General features: G+C 39.0%; 1 protein-coding gene across 12 annotated transcripts in view; it reads right to left on the minus strand.

The window, feature by feature from the left end:
• Positions 1 to 22,667, minus strand: part of LOC101175561 (pleckstrin homology domain-containing family A member 7) — a 138,450-nt gene extending 115,783 nt beyond the window's left edge. For 4 of the 12 annotated variants that reach the window (XM_011475780.4, XM_078948403.1, XM_011475778.4 and 1 more), the window contains exons 1-3: positions 22,470 to 22,666; positions 22,264 to 22,340; positions 22,042 to 22,099 (exon numbers count right to left, since the gene is read on the minus strand). In XM_011475780.4, coding sequence (XP_011474082.1) covers positions 22,042 to 22,099; positions 22,264 to 22,340; positions 22,470 to 22,552 — 218 coding nt within the window. In that variant the 5' untranslated portion in view covers positions 22,553 to 22,666. Of the gene's footprint in view, positions 1 to 900; positions 1,167 to 22,041; positions 22,100 to 22,263; positions 22,341 to 22,469 lie in introns of those variants that run through there. The other 8 variants (XM_078948399.1, XM_078948398.1, XM_078948397.1 and 5 more) reach the window with 4 other exon arrangements.
• Between the last annotated feature and the right edge of the window lie 438 nt (positions 22,668 to 23,105).

Below are 23,105 nucleotides of genomic sequence, written 5' to 3' on the forward strand. Positions count from 1 at the left end.
ACTTGCACAACAGTCATTAAGAGTATCTGTGTTGCACACACAAGTGACCAATTTATACAATTTAGGTTTCTGCAAATAACTTTTGTTTTTTAAATTCATCTTTTTTATAGGTGAGCATATCTGTTTCGCTTTTTTTTTTTAACAATTCCATCTGGTCATTTTTCTACTCTGAACCCTATGTAGGAGACAAACACAGAACAGTGAAGTCCTGTCTGGCTTTCCCCATGCCAGTCGTTTTTTTAACACTTACTATCTTTATTTCAGTGTGAAATAAATATCTAAAATAGTAGTGGAAGAACACAGCAACTCAATATTTTTTTAAACAAAAACAGGTCAGCAATGGCCTCATCCAACAGCAGGAGACGACTCCCAATTAGGATCTGACCACCTGACGGTGTCACTAAAGCTGTCAAATATCTCCTGTCAAGCTGAATTAATTTTGTGTAACATTCAGCTGAGGATCAGTGCCAGAATTTTAGTCTTTGTTTACGTCAAAGTGAAGTTGTGGTAGACAGAACCACAACTGGGACATAATCTGTTTTATGTGAATTTGTACATGTGTGGTATTTCCACCTGGTGCAGCAGAAGCAACACTAACAATAAAACCCTTGTATGCACCCATTTCTATGTCTCCCACTTCACATCACTGATCCATAAAAATGACATCATGTTCAACTCGTATCAACATGTTCGAGCAGCGTGATAAACAGTACCAAAGGGAAGAGTATTTTCCCTGGAAACAAGGAAGCTACTGAGCTGTAACTCACCTCATGTTCCTCAGATGTAGCATAGATAATGCAGAGACCGCCAACATGGGATCAGAGCACTGACATGTTTACAGAGTCCAATGTTTATATCTGCTCTGTGGTGAGAAGAAATGGCTCACTGTGGAGTCCTTACCTTGAGTCACAGTTGAGATCCCAAGTAGAAAATTCATGGCCACCAGAGTTAGTGAATCTCTCGGGCTTTCGTGTCCAAATGCTGTGACTTTTGATGGGTACTGGTTCATGACCAAGGTCCCATGTGGGACAATGGCTCCAACGCATACCCATCCTTCCACACCACAACAACAGTTCTTAAGGATATTATCCTGCTGATGTCTACCAAAAAATTTACTCACAAACTTAGGATTAAAAACCCAGTATGACTTTTCTTCCTTCTCATAGTGTCGGACCGCATTGCAAATATTTTGGATGTGCTGCCCTGTCAGCCTCACCCTATCTGACAGAAGGGCCGCTGTCCCCCACCGCTTACCAGACACTAAGGCTCACAACATTGTATAAAGCATCTTGTTGTTTCACTCTCTTACTGTGTGGATCAGAGGTCTTCAATTCTTCCTTTGTCTCCATCCTTGTTTGCTCCGTGTGAAAGACAGATGGAGGCCGTACACTTTCCAGCCTCAAGCCTTTCTGTTTGGTTCACAGGCAACAATCATGCAACAAGGAACGAGACGATTCAGTCCCACATGGTGCAGAGTGTGGGCTTGTCATTTAGAGAAATTCTACAAGCTAATTTATGTTTCCAACTGTGGGCTTTACATTTCATGCATTTTTTCATATTTTACATGCAATAGCCCTTTATAAAATGAAAAAAAATGATTTTCTATGCCACTATTTAGACATTAAAATAAGCACAAAAAATACCACGAAACTTCAACTATTTACAGAACAGTTATACAATTACCATCAGTCTGAAATGCTGTACGACAACTTTGTTTAGCTTTGAGGTTTTTTTTTTCTTACAAATAGTTCTCTTTTCAGTAGGGACCTGCCAAGAATCAGCTTTTTCCCCAAATAAGCTCACAGTCTAAATAAGACACAGCCATAAAAATCCACTAGATTAAGCATCATAGTTGGAATAAAATCAAATTAGAGATAAATCATACCCTAAATAAGACAGGGTGGGTATGCCAGTTCTATTTGGAATAAAACACATTGTTCACAACAGAAATGATCCAGGGAGACACGGGAGTACTCATCATTTTCTGGCAGTTTAATGACTATCCATTAGATGATGGAGTTTATTAAATCAAACTTTCTATCCAGTCTGAATGAATGAACTCTGTAAACATTATCCAATTTCTTCTGGGCAACTTAAATGCCCCACTGGCTCCAGTTGAAGAATCATTAAAATTATGTTTGTTAGTTATAATGTGAAACATTATAGAAATACCATGCACAAATGTAACAGTGGTTAGGATGAGGGCTGAAGTTAGAGATCAATGGATCATGTCATAAAGTAAAATATGAAGAAGGTAGAAGGCTTAAGGTCAAGTGTCCAAACAACAGGAGAGTGTGGGAAACAGATGAAGAGTCGATTGCAAGCTGCTTGGAACATATGGAGGAATGTTTCAGGTGTTATGTGCTATAAAATTTGTCAGTATAGATTAAACATTTTTCTACAATGATGGTATCAACATAGTAGGTTTTTAAAAAAAAAGGCAGTCAGCTAGACTTATCTTTTATTAATGAAGACATTTAACCTCTTCTCTGAGATGCTTCATCAATTGAGAAATTGATTCATGGTTGCACACGCTTGTGTATCTCTTTCCCACACTCTGTTGTCCTGGACTGTTGACCTCAAGTACTTGGGATAAAATAAAGAGTTGAAAGGATTTCTCAATCCTTTACATGAGAAAGATTCTTGTAAAAGAGGTCAAACATCTTAAATAATAAAAGACAAATCAACTCCAATTGACAGTTTTTTCACCTTCTATTTCAGTGTGATTAAAAAGCAGACATGGATAGCAGATCTAAAGATGTTAAGGTCCTCTTTGGGAAAGTGATGAGGATGGATGGAATCTTGAACGAATTCTTCAGAGTGAATGATAGATGTTTAGGAAATCAATGTAGGGAAGCCAGATTGAGATGATTTGGACATGTTGAGAGGAAAAACTGTGATTTTGCTGAGCTACCTAAATAGAAGCCTTGAGGAAGACCAAAGAAGAATTTAAAGGATGTAGTCAAAGAGGAGATGAGGGTGGTTGGGGTGAGAAGAGGGGACACTGAAGATGGGGGCGGATTATATGCTGCCAAGGGGGGCAGCCAAAAAACAAAGACAAAGATGTTGATGTAAACTCACTCATCAAAAGAGAAATTAGAGGTCTGACATTAAAAAGTGCTCAAATGAGTGCAAGCGTTATATGTTTGTTTTTTTTAAACAACAAAGATCTGGGAGGGAAAAGCAGCTAAATCCCAAGATAGATTTTTTTGTCTTGGGTTTAAAAAATATTCTGTTTTATGTAGACCAAGCTTTATTTTAGATTTAAAATGATTTATAAAATTCTCTAAATTGTTTAGAATATTTTCATTTCCAAGTCATTTGTCTCTGAAATCACATTTTGCAGTCTCTTAAACTTGTGAGATTATTATAGAGCGAGACTACAGCTCGGCTGTCCTGGAGGCATGCAGACGGATGACAACACTGTGTATGTAAAAGCTTTGATGATGAAGAAGAAATCTAAATGAGAAAAGCTAAATGCAAAATATGCAGCCTGTAATCAAGCTTTATTGTTTCTTTAAACCTCTCCCATTACCAAAAAGTATCATGGTAAACCACATATCTGATGGAAACATCTGTGTTGTTCTCAGATGTTCTCTGAGAGTTGCTGGATTAATACAATAGCTTGAGGGTGAGGTTAAATATTCAAGGCATCTATATTCAGCCCATCTTCAAAGACGATACTGAACACACAAACACCCAAGACATGCAGTGTTCTGGAATGGACCCACAAATTCCACAGTGCTGAGATGGAAAAAAGAAAGCAGCAGAAGAATAGAGGGAGCAAGTCAGAAAAAAAGACAAATTTTAAAGAAAACATCAAAGAATGATTCAATATAAAGGACAAAGAGGACCACTGTGAAGAACATGTCTAAACACAAGAGTTCTAAAGCACTGATTTGGTTGGGGGGGAAAAAGAAGTTACTCCTTGAAAAAAAAAATTTTGGATAAAAAAAGTAACAGAAAAAATATTAATTCCTGAATACCAAAGAAAACTAATTTGTCACGTGAATTTTTTTTTTAATCCATCAAATACTACAAGTCCCAAAGCTCCATCTTTATACATTTGGCATTATTCAGTAGATAGCAAAAGGAGTTATTTCAGTCGTATGCAGTAGTTGGGAGGTATTCAGGTTTACAAATGTCTTCCACAGAGCACAAATTTGCATTGCTGGTAGTCAGAAGGTTTAGACAACCTTTAAGACCTAAATTTAAGTCAGCCAAAAAAAAGTAGTTGTTTAAAATTTCCCCCGTTCTCATGATGTCTTTGTTTCTAACTTTAAAATTACTTTTTGGTCCTGCTGGAGACAGAACAGAGGAAGGTTAATAAAAAGACATCAAATAAATCCATGTGGCTTACGTAACTTCTGTCCAATCTCAAAGCTGATGCACTTTGATGATAGCAATAATATACTCATTCAGGTGGTCAGCCTAAAGAGCTGAAAATGAAGTCTCTATCCTTTTTCCTTTGACCTCCTTGGAAAATCTCCAAGGTCTAAAAGAAAATGGCCTGATAATTCAATAAAATATAAAAATGTTGCAATGATAATTTCACTAAACTTAAATGTATCTCCAGATTTATAAAAAAGTTTCATCATCTACATACTCAGCTTTAGAAAATGGTGATGAAAAACTGTTTCCTTCACTAACCATTAAAGCTCATCTTTAAAACACTTTGCGTGCAATTTCTTTTGGAATACATAAAACTGGTTCACAGGATGCAATGCCTCTGATAATTTGCTAATTCATTCATTTGTGAGAGACTGGCTTCCATACAAAACAAATGTGGGCCTTTGACCCAGATTAGGATATTGTTGTGCATCAGTAAAGATTCACAATAATATTAACACTATATCTCTATAGGCTGATAATGGCATTCAAAGGCATTGTCAGCCTTGGTTAAAATGAATAAAACTAATAAATCTTGGCCCGTTATGCATCTTTAACCCTGAAGAGTATTTTCCATGATATTGTTTCTTACTTGGGGTCTGTCTATTTTAGTTTTGCTGTAAAAACATTCTTAGATTTTACTTTATTTAGTTTTCATAAATGAGAAACATCTCTTACAAAAACCAGCAGTTTAGTTTTATTGAATCTAAATTTCTACGGTTTCATATTGTTGTTTTACACTTTTAAATCTAGGACCCATTTTATAATAATACATTTTTTCCTTTCCCTTAAAGACCCACACAGATAAAATCTGTGTTTTTAACATATCCTCGTGGCATTTTCCTGATGATAGAGGACATTTAATAAGAAAACTAAGCTTAAAATTGTATTTCTGAATATTTCTTTAAACAAATTGTGGTGAATTAACAGCAGATGCAAAAACGATATTAGAAAAAGAGCTTATTTGTAATGTAAAAAATAGGCTGCAAATATGTGAACTGCGAATATTTAAAAGCGAATGGGGGGGGGGGGGGGCATGGTAGTTTTTAGAAGCCTTACATTCGTGCAGAAACAACCTCCTTAAAGCAAAAACACCCAGGTTCAAATCCCTTGTTGTGTGGAGTTCATGGGTGGGTTTTGTCTGGGCTCTCTGGCTTCATAGGTTAATTGTTATCTCTAAATGGTGCCTTAGGCATGAATCAGGTCTATATGATTGTTTGTCTCTGTGTTGCCCTGCAATCAACAGGTGAAGTGTACAGGGTGTGCCCCACCTTTGCCCTTCAGCAGCTGGATAGGCTCTAGCAACCCTGTAACCCCAAACAGGAATAGAGAGGGTTAAGAAAACAGATTTATAAATCATCAACTAACAAGAACTAAGCCCTTAAAATATTTGAATAAATGTGTTGGGGGTGGGGGGGGGGGGAATTTTTCAACCGACAAACTTAAAAAAAAAAGTTAACTTTGTTGATACTCTAATTTTTTTAGAAGTACCTGTAAATACACGGAGTTTGCGTTTCATGGTTTTTCATGTGTTTCACGAAAAATATGATAAATATATGTAGAGTTTGTAAAATGCAAATAAAGTTTGTTGTCAATGTTTTCTGCTACTTAACCTCCAGAGGCATCACCCACACAGTAGCTCAAAGGACATGGAATCAACAATAGGCCTTTTTACCCCGCCCGTGTTTGATTGACAGGAAAGCAAAGGAGTTACTGGCCGCACTTCAGCAAATAAGTGTTTCTTCCAAATTTAGAATTTTTTTCAAATCCTCAAATCTTCAAAAAATATAAGTTGAACACAGGCAACACAGTAACAGATCTTGAAAACTGCTGATAGTCTCTCTCAAGAACAGTCAAACTACATGAAATGTATACATTCTGTTATGCCTACAACTTAACTGGTACACCAGTAAACCCCAACATTGGAACAAGTCGAACTGAACCCACTCTAAAAGAGCATTAGCTGTCTCTTTCCTCCAGCAAACTGGTGGTTCTATTTCTAATGGATGAGGTTTAGAACTCACCCCTAGACATGTGGACAAGTATTCCACTACGATCACTGGGCTTTGCAAAAGGCAGCAACACATAGCTGTGAGACAGCATCAAAAGCCTGCATGATACTTCACTGAGCAAGTGAAAACCCATGACATTACAAGTCAACACCAGAGGCTGGAGAAGCTAGCACCTTCCCTCAATTTCGTGACCAAACAGAGTTTATAAAGAGTAGACATTCCTCCACAACATGCGCAGATTAATCAACCTCATAGATTACATAAATATCAATAACCAAGAAGCAACCATTGTGTTACTGGATGCAGAAAAGGCTTTTGATCGGGTCAACTGGAAATTACTAATAGCCAACTTGAATAAATTTGGCTTTGGACAATCCTTTAACTAGATTAAAATATTATTCACCTCTCCTAAAGTTCATGTCAGAACAAATGATCAAACATCTCCAAGATTTAACTTAAAAGAGGGACTAGACAAGGCTGTCCACCATCACCCTGGCACCCCTAACCCTAACCCTGGTAGGGGGGGGGCATGTTGCTGGTGCCTCAGGTATGTCAGGTGGTGCCGAAACTCTTGCCCTTCGTGTGCAGTGCTGGGCCCCTCTCTTGGTGGCTGTCTCTCCGCGCTGGCACTGGCTCAGCCTCTGTCTGTGACTGGCTGGCTGCCTCCTGGCTGCCCAGTTGTCCTGGGAGGTACAGGCGGATTGAGCCCATCCGCCTATTTCTTTTCAATGTCACGCCCCCCCCCCAGAGCCATATACCCCACCATGGCTGCAAATGATATAGGGCATAGTGGGAATGGTCTGGTGGAGGAGGGCACGGTGAACCACCCAGGCTCGTCTCTCACCGGTCCACCCCCCAATTTTAATTTTCCCTTTAGACACCACACACAGAGGGACCCCAGGGTGGGGGGCCTCTGCTGTTTCACAGAGGTGGGGCCCGCCTCAACACCGAAGCCCCCCCCCCATTTTACCTGCAACACACACACTGCATATCCACACCACACTACATAGGTGGGGTGGGGGAGAGGCGCCGGTCTTTGTCCGCCTGGTCCTCTCAGAGCGACCTGGCTTGTGGGGATTCTGTTGGCCGGGGCAATAGCCGGGTGTGCGTGCTGGGGGCAACCAGAAGAATTTGTGTGTGTGAGAGTGCCTGGGTGGGGACAGGACCAGGGGCTACCTCGCTGGGGCCCCCATCCCCTTTGCAGAGGGTGACCTCCCTTCACACTTATATATATATATATATATATATTAAAATATAATAAATAAATAAATAAATAGTATAAAAACAAAAAAAAGGGGTTTAAACAAATATGCACCTTGGCTATCAGAAGATGCATAACCCCTTATTTTAATGGTAAAATCTGTCCAACACAAAAGGCCTTCAGCTCTTATCTGTTTGCTCAGTTGTTGGACACCAGTAGCAACACTAAGGTCTGAGTTTAACAACTTACATAGCAGAAAAGTCAATTCTGATAGAAGAACAAAAAAAAAACCTAGCTTACTCATTTCCAAATAGCAGAAAAAAAACAACACACTAACTCTGCTCTAATTGTGTCATAATTGAATTGAATTGAACTTTATTTCACAGGGATACATTCCCTTCATCATGGCATCCCAAAGAAAATGAAAAGAGTATTAATACAATTACAGCTCACTAGAAATCAGATCAAACAAACAAATAAGCAAATAGTCACATAGATAATTGGGCACAATGTGTGGGAAATTTTGATGACTCTGTCATACAGATGAGTTGTGCAGGATGCAAGTGACAAGGATTTGCTGTCTGTCTGTTATAACTAGAGCAGTGTTTTTCAACCTTTTTTGAGCCAAGGCACACTTTCTCCTTGACAAAAATCCCTCGGCACACCAGCATCCAACAATTAAAAAAAAGAGAAACTCAAACTCAAACTGTATTGATGTACAGTCCCTCCGCAATGTGTTTAAGTTGTAATAAAAGTTAAGTTAGTTTTCAGTAATGATTTTCAACTAAATTATTTGACATTTTACCCTGGTAGTTGTTTTTCCCTTCAGTTTGTTACACGCAATTTTATGTAACCTCACCAAAAAGACATATTTTTTCTAAATTGTGATTTATCTTTTTTATATTTTTTTTCAATGTTGGTGCAAAGGCAACTGTAATTTTTGAACAATGATATGATCACAATATGTTTGATACATTTTACACAAAAAGACTAACATTATATTTATGTTTTCTGTAACACAAAAAGTGAACATGTTGAAGTTTTATTAGTTTTTCTCTTGTCTTAATCAAAGATGAAGTCTTCGAAAACTTTAACAAAAATGTTTTATTTCTTTTTAGATGATTCATTTGTTTCAATTTAGTTTAATTGTGTTTATTGACCACTTGACCTTTATCCTGTTTCTTAAATGTTGTTATTACTTCTTAAGTTAAAAATTTAAAATAATCCAGACGTTATTAGAAAAGTGTTTCAGTTAGAAAGATGTTTTGGACTAAACTCTGGGATGTTTGGCTGTAAATAAACACAAATCCTGAAGGAGAACTAAACTGTTGACCTCTGATTTCATCAAGAAGATTTAAAAACTGTTTGATGTGTGTTTGTTGTGGTTTCAAGATGTTCAACAGGGCAGACTCATTTTACGCTGAGACGCTGTCACTTTAACGCGATGCATCATGGGAGATGTAGTGCAAACTGCCGCTAAGGGCAGACAGACTAGCATCTCTGAGCTTCATTGTTTTGTTCACTTGTTCCACGGTCTTACACCAGATCCCATGGAAAGCTACACCGCTAAAGACTAGCTTTAGTTGGTATTTTTGTTGGAACTGAGAGACTATATGAGCTAAATTGGAACAAGGAAGTGAAGACTTTGACCACTTCTGATTGGTCAGACTGATGACATATGATGATGCCTCCAAGAATTATTGGTAGAGATAGTTAAAGGAGCAGGACTTTTCCAAAAACAGAGCTGAAGCTGCGGCTAAATCGCAGTACCGTCATTCTTATCTAAATGTCTTTAATAGAATCAAATAAACACAAAGAAAAAAGTATTTTATGATCTTTCATATTCCTAACTCCCAAGTGTTTAATCAGGGCCAGTTTGGATGAACACAGAGCTGATATCCTGGAGATGGGAAATATTTTTAGATCAGTTAATGGGTAATTTCCCACGGCACACCTGACCATATCTCATGGCACACTAGTGTGCCGCGGCTCACTGGTTGAAAAACACTGAACTAGAGTAACGGAACCACACGTTAGTAAGAAATCAAGACAAGAAAAGAAGATGTGTCTTGCTGTTTGGTTTGTTGCAGTAAAGAGACAATATAAACACCTCATGGTTTGTGCAAACCTTAGTAATCAATCTAATAAATACTTCCTATTCTGTAATGTCTCACAGTGAAAGCAGATTCCTGTTTTCAGTCAAGAGAATTATTTCTTTAAACACAAAAATAAGATTTCAATGTCTTCCCCCCTTTTTACTCAAAGATGTTTGGTTTTCAATTTGACTGAGAATGTAATGTTATTGTTCCGACTCCCACGTCCCTGTGGAGCTTCTGTTTAGTGAGTCAGGTATAAACACTGACTCACCGGTCTCCTCCAGTTTTACCTACACTCATCCTTCTTCCAGCTGCACCTTCCTGCTTTCATTTCATTAAAATTTATTGATCAAACAGTTTGGCTTTTTTTTTCATTTTACTACCAAAGTACTGGTGCAAGTTTACAGTCACTGTTAACCTATACCTATTGAGATCCGGCAGCATTTGATGAACATCAGGATAACTCACAAAGGGTTCTAAAATTTGACTGAAGCGATGGAGCAAGTGCGTTGTGGTAGTCCACCTCAAATGAGAAAGAAATAACATGAGCGAAAACTTGCTTTAATTTTGATTGAAAATCAATATATATTTTAAAACAGAACATTTTGGAGTTTTTAATTTGAACCTGTGGCTTTTATTCTCATTTTAGTGCCAATTGGACCAATGGGTTAATTTTTCCTCAGGGAAAAAACAGCGAACTGCTGCGATCATGTGATGTTGGATTGATTGGATAAATGTCTGACTAGAAAGACACACATGAACGTCAGAAAAACAACGACTCTCCCAAAACCACAAGAATGCAGAATAACTTTCTACAAATAAAGGTCAGTTTAGTTGTAGAGCATCCTCTACATGGAGACACCAGAATTATAGGGGAAATAAAACTATAAGAGTTATCAATATAGTTTATTTCAGTTTGGCTGGCCAGATTAAATAGTTTTTTGGCTGTGTCCCCATCCCTGGTCTAAGGCCCCCCCAGAACTTTTTTTTTGGGAGGGGGTGGGGTGGGGGGCATAGTACAGAGTTACAGCGGTTGGAAGATCACAGGTTGGGTTCCCGCCATGCCCACCCATGTGTCAAAGTGTCCTTCATCAAGACACTGAACCTCACATTCCTCCTGATGGTTATAGGTTGGAGCCAGTGTTCGGCAGCAGAGTATTTGTGTGTGTGTGTGTGTGTGTATGTGTGTGTGTGCATGGAATGTGACTGTATGGAACTGTGACTGTAAGACTATATAAGTATCTGCCATTTAACATTTCTCCTTCAGGAATTCCGTGATAAATTCTCCAATAGCATCCCATTACACATGCCAAAACTATCCCCTTCCCTTCTGTGTTGTAGCAAATAAGAACACCTTATCAGAAATAGAAAACGATCACTGTTGAGGGTAGTTTTTGTCTTCCCTCTTTGCGTTTTAATGCATTAGAGCGTTAGAACCAGACAGAACCCTCCACAGCTGTAGCCTTCAAGGATAAAGTCGTGACTTCTAGCAAAGGAAAAAAGAAATACTGCTAAATAAGATTTTTTTTTTTACGCATGGATAGATGGAGCATATTTACCCCATCACAGCATCTAGAGATTATGTTACAACAGAATTTGTGCCGTGTCAATTACTTCCATCTCCCAGAGGACAAGCTTCTGAGAGACCACGATGGTGCCACACTGCAGTCTACAGGCTGTGCTGAAAACACACACTCATGACCGTGACAGTTTTAACTCTGACAAATCCATTAACGTCCATCCTTAGGTTACCTTGTCAAATTGTATTTCTGGAACAAAAATGCACAAAAAAAAGCTTTCTAAACTGGAAGAAAGACTCTCCCCCTGCATCTTTGTCTGCTAAACTTCCAGACAGGAGTTTGGAGCGGAAACAAAGGTGGAAAGGTGAAGAAACACAAACCAAACTGTAGAGTGGGAAACAACAAGATACGATTAGGACGTGGAAAAGTGAAACAGTATTAGTAAGAGTAGCAGCATCAGCACATGCCATTTCATGAGAGTGTTCTTTCATTTCATCAAAAAGAGAGAATGCACTTATCACACTTCCAAACACATCCATGCTAATAAAAAAACCTTTTCAAGAACTTTCCCTCAACTTCTGAAGCATGCAACCATCAAACGGCTGCTCCACTAGAATATCCCCAAAAGACAGAATCAATGATTCTTATGTAGATAAAAGAGCCGTGAAATATTTTTACCCTGTTCCCAAAAGCTACGGATTTTGCCTTCACTTCGTTTGGTCACCTTGTGACGCGTGATTCATGCACCGCTTCTGTAGGGACATTTTAGAGGTCTGAATTCAGGAAAAGGTGAGAAAATGATTAACCAGTGACACAATAAAAGGGTTAATCATTTGTCTTTCGTTATTTCAAATGACAGGTAAAAAGTTTAAATGCTTGAAAAATGTATTATTTTTCAAAAGATGCGAAAGACAGTTTAGTATTTCTATCATAAGAAATGTCTAAAGCAGTGGAGTCTGGAAGAAAGCCAGGGAGGGAAAAAAAAATACAGTTAGTGATGGAAAGGATGTCCTTGAGGTGACATTTTCAAGCAATAATCTTTAACTTTCCTGTTGTTCGGAAAGCAAACAGGAAAGCAGGTTTGCACCGTCACTGAAAACAACGGAAAAGCTGTTGTTGACAAAGCTGTCTCTCCCAGGTTTTATTCATCTGTCAGAGAACGGTTGGATCCTTGATTTAACCATGGCTCCACAACCAAACAAAGGCTCTTTAACATTTAGCGACAAAGAGTGTTAGACAATATAATAATAATAAACCGATGCTCTCCTGACTTCATCTTTTTCATTCACTGCCTGACAAATATTTCTGGGGGGAAAAACAAACCCAAAAATAATTTTTGCTTCCAGTTAAAGTAAAACTAGAGAAAACTTACTCTGTTTGGATTCTCTGTGTGTAACTTCTTTATTTATTTTTTATTTTTTTGTATTTTCCCATGGATGTACACATTTGATAACTGCTAGTTAATAAACATTTTCAATTTCCCCGGTCAATACTAATCATTCATCCATTTAATAAGGTAATTGTACACATTTCTAGTTTATTCAGTCAAAATCTTAACATAATTTCGCAGCAGTAATGCTAATAATACTAATTCCACACAAACACCAACCCCAAAGCAGTATTTTGATCTGTTCAAGCATTTCTGAGTATTCCTCTAAAAACCTGCACCAGTGCATCTCAACCCACGAAAACAACCCAGTTCTCACGAACTGACATAGATAAGTGAAGAACAGCCCCTTCCAGGAAAAGTCAGTGCTGCCAGCACTGCCCCAGGCTAACACACACACCCATTTTCTCCATGCAGCTAGCAATGATCGGATAAACTCTTTCCTTTTCTATGCACAATATACACATCCATCTTTGCAAAAGTTTGGATGTCGTTTGTTTTTGTGGATAAATGGCAGACACGCTGCCGAGGCCGACTCCAAGTTGTTGCATGAAATGGGCGACACCCACACTGAGAAACGGGCGCGTTCCAAACAGGAAGGAAGTACCTGCTGGCTTTAAGAAACCAGAATCCCATAGACTTCCATAGAGAAACAAACAGCTGCTGGAACTCAGTCCTACAGTCAGGACCATAAATATTTGGACAGAGACACATCCTTTCTAATGAAGTTTCTGTACATTACCACAGTGAATTTTAATTAAAACAACTCAGATGCCATTGAAGTGCAGACTTTCAGCTTTTATTCCATGAGTTGAACAAAAAGATTGCATAAAAATGTGGAAAACTAAAGCATTCTCTAAACACAATCCCTTCATTTCATGGGTTTGCAAGTAATTGGACAAATGAAAGAACTGAAAACAAAATGGTCATTACTAATATTGGGTTGAAAACCCTTTGTTGGCAATGACAGCCTGAAGTCTTGAACTCATGGACATCACCAGATGCTGGGTTTTCTCCTTCTGAATGCTCTGCCAGGCCTTTACTGCAGTGGCTTTCAGTTGCTGTTTGTTTGTGGGCCTTTCTGTCTGAAGTTTAGTCTTCAACAAGTGAAATGCTCAAAGGGGTTAAGATCAGGTGACTGACTTGGCCATTCAAGAATAATCCACTTCTTTGCTTTAATAAACTCCTGAGATGCTTTGGCTGCATGTTTTGGGTCGTTGTCCATCTGTATTATGAAACGCCGCCCAATCAGTTTGGCTGCATTCACCTGGATCAGTGCAGACAGTATGTCTCTGAACACCTCAGAATTCATTGGGCTGCTTCTGTCCTGTGTCCCGTCATCAATAAACACTAGTGTCCCAGTGCCACTAGCAGCCATGCACGCCCAGACCATCACACTGCCTCCACCGTGTTTTACTGATGATGTAGTGTGCTTTGGATCATGAGCTTCTCCTTCTCCATACTTTTTTCTTGCCATCATTCTGGTAGAGGTTGATTTCAGTTAATGGTCTGACCTGCATGTTTTATTAGATCCTCCCCTCCTGATGTACATGTCACATTTATGCAACAAAAAACTCAAGAAAACCTTCTGGGCTGAAGTTTTGCTACACAGTCCGTTTTGAAAACAACACGCTAAAAAAATAATGTAAAAAGCTTTTAAGTAACTCTTCGTGACATTCTGAATATGACAAAAGCGGCTCTTCTTTACATCCAGTGCATAGAGGGAGCGGTTGCATCTGTGCATAACTATAATTACCACATGAATGGAACCGCTGAATACAGTCTGTGGAGTGCAACAGCACAGCATTTTCTCTTATTTCTTTTAGCTGCTCCCAGTTACAAGGGTTGTCACAACAAAGTAATTAGCCTAGTTATTTGGCAAATGCCCTTTCTGGCTTAACCGGACTGTGAACAAACCTGATCTCAAACCTGAAACTAGGTGCTACTCCTTAACCCACCGCCTTTAGTCTTTTTTAATAAATAAAAATCAGGAGAGATTAAGCCACCTGCTTTTTTCTGATCTTTTGCATTTGGATTTTCTGTTGCATTTAGGATAGCTTTCAATAGAACTGCATTGAAGTCTCACTTCAACCATCTTTAGATCAATTTTAAAAGTGTTTCCAGTCATCTTTCAATCATCATTATTCCATTTTTAGCCAAAATTCAAAAACCTTTGTTGATCTCAAGGACATAGTTTCTGCAGAGCGGCAGGAGTTCATCAGAAATTTGACTGAGTTGTGAGCAGTGTTAGAGGCGTCGAATAATGAAATACAAAGAAATGCATTTTCGTGCTTAATGCTTTTATATGTGTCCTCTATCATCAGAAAAATACCGTATGAACATGATAAAAACACCATTTTCATGAGATATGGTCTTTAATCCATTTACATCCCGCTCCATTCAAGATCAGTCAGCCATTTTCTGTCAGTCGGAAGGCTTTTTGTACTCTGTACATAGCAGTCAACGTCCCCTGCTCTGATCAGATCTGATCTCCTGCTCCGTTGGAAGGTAATGCTGTGTAAAAACAGTGAAGATTGGTTTGATCCTGAGCCTTTACAGTTTATGCTGTTAATGGCCTCAAAAGGAGGGTTAGATGGAGGCATACGATTCACTGTGGCAACCCTTAAAGGAAGCTGCTGCCAAAACCCTCAGAACAAGGACTACTCCATTAAAAGTCACCAAAAGACTCCAATAAGAACAGAGAAAGTCACTAAATGAGTGGATAATCGCATTTTAAGCAAGTGTTCTCCAAGATGGCAACAGGCTGAACTGTCAGTGACTTAGTCTGTTACATAAACTTCATTTGCACAGCCAATAGTTTAGAAAGACAAACAGGACGGAGTCACAGACATACTGGTGGAATGGCAGAAAAACAAAATGTAAATGGCAAAATTGCTAATTGGATACATGGATGACACAGAAAAAAACCCTTTGATCTGCTGGTCGATCAAAAAGGCATTTTTAAAGTACAGTTAAGAAAACCTGGCAATTGGGAATTAATTGGGTTATAAAACTCAATTATTTTAGGCTGGGTGACATTTCCCAATTATGAATAGCCACATAAATTCAATTGAATTGACTTAAGTGGTAAATTTCAGCCAATTGTAAATGGAGAAAAATTAGGTTTAAAAAAAATTAAATAAAGCTCTATGGTCAAAGAAGTATTTATTTTTGGAGTTTTTCTTTTTTTTTTTTAATGAGTCACTGGTTTTAACAGTTTGGTGCACAATAATGCAAGGCCATTTGGCAAAGGACTACTAATAAATAATAATTATTATGATGGGATTCACTTTTTTTCTGCCATTGTTGCTGTCAAAAAACTGCACCAACTGTGCGAACCTTTTCAAGGCTTAACAAAGTCAACATTTTTACACGGAAGAAGGAAGTATCACAGCACACTTGATAGTTTTCCCGACCCCCCTAACACAGACTAGAAGGGTTTAGACTTGCAAGGCCGTACTCCTGACATTATTGTAAGCCGCTTTAAGATAAGCCTCTTTGTCATGGCTTTGTGATACTATCGTTGTGCTTACGCTGCCAGTCAAGCAGTGCTCAAATTCCTGCAAAGCCAATTTCAGCTTTCCGATGAAGACGTAACCTGTGCAAACCAACCTATTCCTTTACAGTCCATCACCCAAACCCGCTTATGCCTGTGCGGGAGTCACACGGATGTTGGAGCCTATCCCAGCTACGGTGAGGGTGAGGTATTCCCATGAACCAGACACCGGTCTATTTAGTCATTCAATGACAATGCCTTTGATATCATCTCATCTGACAAACAAATAAAGTCCTTTAAAGTAGAGATAAAAATGGACAAAACAGTCAGGATGTTACCAAACAAGCCGTTTCTGCAACTTTATGAATGAATGCAAGCGATACTGTGGATCCAATTCCTCCCCTTTTTGCTCTTCTTACAGACTTTGAAGCCTTTCGATAGTGAAGCTTTGGCACACGTTTTAATTAAAGCAGAGTTTTGGTTCCCAGATGCCTTTAATTCAACTGTTAAACTCCTCTTTATTCATGATGATCCCCACTCTTCTGGTCTAACAGCATCTTCTCAACCTGCAGATGTTCTTCTGGAGTTTAACTTTCCCCCAAAGTCCGTTTTTTCTCCACCATTTTTTCCCTTTGCTGGATCATTAATGATTGTTTGTTACCCTTTGCTTCTACAAAAACACTTTTAATATAATTATTTTGCGGATATCTTTTCTAATGTCATGTAGTCGTAATTTTTAATTGAGTGAGAAAGCTTGAATCTCTTCAAAAACTAAATTCTGACTGCAGTTATGATGAGACATCCTCTAAAGACCTCTTTATTTACTTATAAGCAATGGTTATTGTCTTTGTAAATATAATGCAGTACAAAGTACTCACAGAAACCACGGTACACTATGTCCTGAATTTTCTAGTATTACTTGCTATGTTTATGTTTTCTCTTGGTGACTTACAGCATGAACCTCTGGTTTAAGAGAACAGTTCTCAACCGAGTAATCACAGAGGGGATTTTGAAGGAGTGACAGGAAAAACTGACTTTTAGAAAACCAAGAACATTCAAAAAACTATCAGAGACTGGATCCCAGAAAGGAAAACACAGTTATGGAATAGGAAAAGGCAGCTGGCTCATACGTTTGCAGAGCTTTCCTTCTTACTTATAGAGAAGAAATCTTGTCGTTTCATGAATTTTTCCTCAAAGATGTAGACACCTTTTAGAAAAAGAAAACACTTCATTAAATGTTTTGAATTGTCTAGGATTCCAAGGACACGTCTGAACCCAGATCAGTGGCATAACTGGATAACGGGCTCTATGGGGTTGGATCAGCAGCAGAGATCCCTGATATCTTTCCAATCAACTCCTTTGTTCCACTATGAGCATATGTGTGCACGCTTTTCATCTCCATCCCGCTCCTTTCTTCAATCCCGTCTGTGCTGAGCTGAGGTGAAGCAGAGATTACTGCAGAATGTTTATCCTTCTTTGGGGCTGACCGGATCTACTCCCCAAACTCCCTGTACCAGGAGCCCCCTGCTGGGGGTAACTGCAGGCAAGGGTGAAGAAAGAGCCAGCTCAGGATGCGAGGAGAGATCGGTGAGGCAGATGTGTGTGTCCACACACAGACACAAGTGTGAGCAAACATGATACAAATGTATACAAATAGTTCTTAAATCCTCAGACAAAAACCACACACTATAAAACGCCTGAAGAGAAGTTTAGTCTCCTGAAGACCAAGCAGTCAAACAGGACAAACCCATATAAACTTAAAGGAAACACTGAAAGGAGTTATTAAAACAGGCCTGGGCATAGAACAACTAAACATGAGCTTGGCGACGAAAACAATCCCGCCAAGGCACCAGAAACAAGCAGTCTGACAGCTGAAGGTGCTGATCATCAGATCTTTACAACCCAAAGGCTGTGCTGAAGAACGCCTCCCATCTTTACCTCCAGACAACGCAGATCAAAAGGACGTCTTCACAGTAAATAACGTTTCACAGCCTGATCACAGGAATTTTACACAACAAGTGCCAAGATTAAATCCCACTCTGATCATCTTTTGATCTATTGAAAATAAGAATAATTGATTCTTTATTTATCCCACAATGGGGAAATTCTTCTCTGCATTTGACCCATCCCCTGGGGGAGCGGTGAGCTGCAGCTGAAGCGAGGGAGGCAGTAGCGTTAAGTGTCTTGCCCAAGGACCCTCACTGGGTGAAGAAAATTGCTCGCCATTGATATGGTAATTGACCCTAGTACCACCTCCGGGAATTGAACCCTGGATTCCTGCGTGATAGCCTTTCACCTTACCAACCGAGCTACCCAGTGTTTCCAGTGGTCTTTTAGTTATGATTATGCAGTTTTTAGCAAAACTATATTTAAAAATGTGTCATTAGGACATAGTTTCTGCAGAGCAGCAGGAGTTCATTAGAAATCAGACTCTGAGTTGTGGGCGGGACTGTTAACACCGCCCCCCCTACCCTCCCTGTTGCTAAGAGCTCCCTGTTTACACACTCTCCCGCTAGCTTACAGCCCCTCACGCCCCCCAACAAAACAAGCAAAATTGGAGCTATCCAGTCGTACAGTTCTGATCCAGATTCCAGCTCAGGCGAGGGAAAACAAAGACGTTCATGGATCTATTTGTCTACAAGTGGATGCATCAGAATGAAGTGGAGAAGGAAGCTTGCGGCTCTGCCAATCACATTTTCGGTCACAAATGAGCTCTTTTTCAAACTGCATTTTTTGTTTTCCCTTTATTAACGAATTTGAATAAAAAATACTCAAAAATGCAATAATTTTAAGCTCAATTTTCCTAATATATGTCCTCCACCATCAGATAAACACTACAAGAACAGGATTTTCATCAGAATGGGTCTTTAAAGCAGATCTGCACCTGATCCTTTTGATGGCACATATAAGTGAGGCTTTTTTTTTGCATTAACAAACACATGTTTGGAATACTTGTGAACTTGCCTAAAACCAATGAAAAACACGCAGAGCAGACCGTGTTGTGCTTTTCCCAAAGTTATAAGCATAGGAAAAACATTTTTCAGAGAAAAGAGGCTCTAGCCAGGAGCCCTGCAGGGCTGCTGCATAAACATGGCCTCTAGATAAACAGTCAGACTCTGACATGGAGAGGATATTGGATGCTGAGGTTGCTCTAACTTCACTTTACTTTGGCTCATCGTGGAATGTCATCCCTGAGCCAAACAAAAGGCCGGACAGGTAGAAAGGTAAACAAATAAATGCAGAACAAAACCTTAAACTGTTCTGAACGCTGTTCTCCTGAATGTCCTGAAGTGTAAAACGGTGTTGAGTCCATCCATGACACAAACGGCAAACTTTAGCTTGTATTCACAACTGTCATGAGCTGAATTCATAGATATGACGTAAGGCCACAAATTAACATATGGAACAACTCCTTTTAAACAGCAAACTTCCACGGTCTTAAGGTAATGATCCTATCACATTATTAAGGAGGTATAGGCCACCCTAACACCCTCCTAATGAGATCGGAAATCATACATGAATTCAGCTTTGCATCTTTGTAGGATCCTGCTATAGATGACTTTCACTGATCTCCACAGACAGAACAAACTAGTGTCAGTCTGCTATTGAGCCAAGTTTTTAATCAGGTTTTTCAAAAGAAGCTCTGAAAAGCCAGAATGAATCATTCATCTCTGTACAGTTTGCAGATACCCAGACAGAGCAAACCATGTGCATTTTACAGTCGATGCTAATTAAAATTCTTTATTATGAGGCTGTTTTTTTTGTATTTTGTGTTAAAAATACATTTTATTTTTCCTATTGCAGTCCACCTGTTTGATTACTACTGTTTGGTGGTTAGCTGCCACGGTTTTTGCAGATCATTGACCACTTTAGAACAGAACAACCTTATATAAAAAAGGACTGTCAGTCACAAGACAGTCACTACATTCAGTACTGAGAAAATAAAAGCAGAGCATTTCATGTCGAGAGCTGCCACCTAAAAGAAAAGCAAGGCTTTTTTCTTTTCCTAAGTGGTAAAATGATTAGGGATCGTGGTCTGTTGCATATTCACCATTTTAAAATAAATCAATAAAAAGTAGTGTGCATGGTGTCCGAACTTATTTGTTTTTTGTTTTAAACCAGAGCACTCGCACTATGTAGTTCTCTGGTTGTGAGGAGCCTATATCCTAGAAAACACAGGTTCTTTCATTTTGGCTAAAAACTGAATTGTTAGAATTAAAAGAAATACTTCTACAATAAATCAAAAGATGATCGGAGTGGGTTTTTAAATAAAAAACACAACTTTTATATAAAGGAATATCTTGAGTTCAAAGATCTAATTCATGTTTTTTTTTTATCAATAGGGCACAATGAGCAAATATGTTGATACTGAAATACATTTGTGTCCGTGTCGATATGTTTTGAAGAACTTATGCTATATTAAATCTATGTTTTAAAGCTTAAAAAAAAGGAATCATTGTAGACTGTTATCTTGTTTTGTTTTTTTTACATTTTACTGACTCTAAAACCGTGACACGATCCGGACCGTGAGCTTTTTGATCCGTTGCACACCTCAAAATAACACGGCACATAGTACATCCTGCAGACAAAAGCAGGATGTAGATTCGTCAAAACTAAAAAAAATAAATTAGCGTTTAGAAAGAATGTCATTTTATTTGGTTTTTGTGAGGTTCAGTTGAACTGCTTTTAAATTAAATGGACGAAGACACAACTATAACTGGGCAAATTTTAAGCTAATTTAGTTGAAAATTATTATTGAAAACCATTGCAACTTTTAGGGAAAACAGCTACAACTTTAATTTTTATGTGCCTGAATTATTACAAAAAATGTACCTGAGACCGTGGAGGGACTGTAAATCAATACAGACTATAGAGTTTCTCGTGTTTTTATTTCTGGTTCCTGGTGTGCCGCAGGATTTTTTTCAAGGAAAAAGTCGAACTTGGTTCAAAAAAGGTTGAAAAACCAGATTAATGTACGTCTTTGTTTTCTTTGTCCGAACTGGTATCTGGATCCAAACTGTACGGCTGGAAAGCTCCAATATTGTTCAACACTTTTGTTGCACCGCTAATGTCAGGTTGGGGGTGTGAGGGTCTGTTTCTAGCATGTAAACAGAGAGCTCTCAGCTATGGGTGACAAGAAGGGGGAGTGGGGTTGCTCTCAGAGGCCAATTTTTAATAAACTACTGCTGCTCTGCAGAAACTACTTAGTGCACTTTACAGGGCGTTTGCCATTTTATAGGGCTGCCTGAATGTGCATTTTACAAAATCCAGTGCCCTGGAAATTTCCCAGAAGTCTCTGGGAAACCAGTGTTCATGCATGCTCACTAGATTGGCTAAAACAGAACACAATGCATTTTTTTAAACAATTTTGCAAGTAAATAACAAATAGTTCAATTTACTTTGTATATAAGCCAAATAAGCTTTCATCTTCAGAATTTTGTTAAATATTTACAATTATAAGGTTTTCACTTTGGAACGTCATATTCACCATTTAAAAATACATAAATAAAAAGTATTGAGTATACTATGTAGATTTTCTAGAAGTTAGGAAGTTGTTAAGGAATTTGGACATAGCCTATATCCTAGAGAACACAGGTTCTTTCATTTTGGCTAAAAACGGAATAATCATAATTTAAAAAACCACTGGGAACGCTTTTAGAATAAATCAAAAGATGATCGGAGTGAGTTTTTAAATAAAACTACTTCTTTCATGGTCAAAAATATCCAAGCTTGATTTAAAGGTGACACCAAAAAAAAGCCAAATCACTGGACGATGTCTCTGAGATCTGCCAACAGGAAACTATAACATCAGACAAAAGGTCACGCAGGGGTCAACAGTTATTCAAAGCAGTGTTGATGGAGGGGGACGAGGCAGCGGCGGCCATAAGCTGCAGGTTACCTTCAAACACTGACCACAGCGGGGACCTTTAAGCCACTTACTTTATGAAGTAACTGACTCCTTCGCCGGTAAAACCTTCCTCCCATCCCCCAGGCAGGTCTAGAAAGGGAAGAAACGACGACATGTTTGTTTGTGACACCTAAAAAGTTTGCTTGACGTGAACTGGAGTAAGTGTGGGTTTGGACGAGGATGGATGATGTCGGAGGAAAGAAGAAAGGAAAAAAATGTGAAAGTGTTCGAAAGGTCTGGCTTAAGCTAGCTACCTGAGCGGATCATGTGTCCCGAGTTGACGGGTTCGCCGGAGCGGGGATGGAGCCAGGTGGTGGTCCGGGTCCTGTCACTGCCGCACACACACAAACACCTGTTACACCGCCGCGGAAGAAGAAGAAGAAAGCAGCGGCGGAGGAGCACAGCGACTGGCCAAGTCCCGGTAACACCGGGAGACGCTACCGTGAAGCACCACACTCACTCAATGAAGAAGACCCTGCCATCCCGACACACGCCGTAAGACCAGGGTTCAGGTAAGCTGTCCTGTCCGACAGGCGCCGCCATGATCCGGTCTGAAGTCCAATTTCATGTCATTCCCTCTCCATGGAGTCTCCCTGGATCAACGAGCACTGCCAGCTCCGGCGCTGCCTTCAGGGACTCTGCCCAGGCCCGGATATCTGAGCTTCTCAGCTGAACACATACCACGGTCGTCGCTTTTGTTGTTACTATGGAGTTTAGAAAAAAATAACATAACGCATGTTTTAATTCCCGTCATTTAAGGCGGAAACTATGACAAAAACTAAGAAGGAAATTATTATTTTAAAATAAATTTTAACTACAAAAAATTGTATAGTCATAAAAGATTAAGACGTTTTTGTGAAAACATGTACTAAATAAATATTTAATATTATATTTAGCATTTCTTTCAGCTGATTTTGTAAATGTATAACTAAAAAGTAAGCTGTGTCTAAACTACTAGTCAGGTGCCATCAGCCACTTGGTAGACTTGTGATGTTTGTGTGTCAAAGTTTAAAAACACAAGCTAAAAAGATTTTCCATTAAAGATTATGTGTTTAGGTTTTTTTTACGTGGACAGATAATATGGCTAGAAACAGCA

The sequence above is a fragment of the Oryzias latipes genome, chromosome 6 (genome assembly GCF_053564925.1).
Source record: "Oryzias latipes strain Hd-rR chromosome 6, Olatipes_Hd-rR_3.1".
NCBI classification, from domain to species: domain Eukaryota; kingdom Metazoa; phylum Chordata; class Actinopteri; order Beloniformes; family Adrianichthyidae; genus Oryzias; species Oryzias latipes.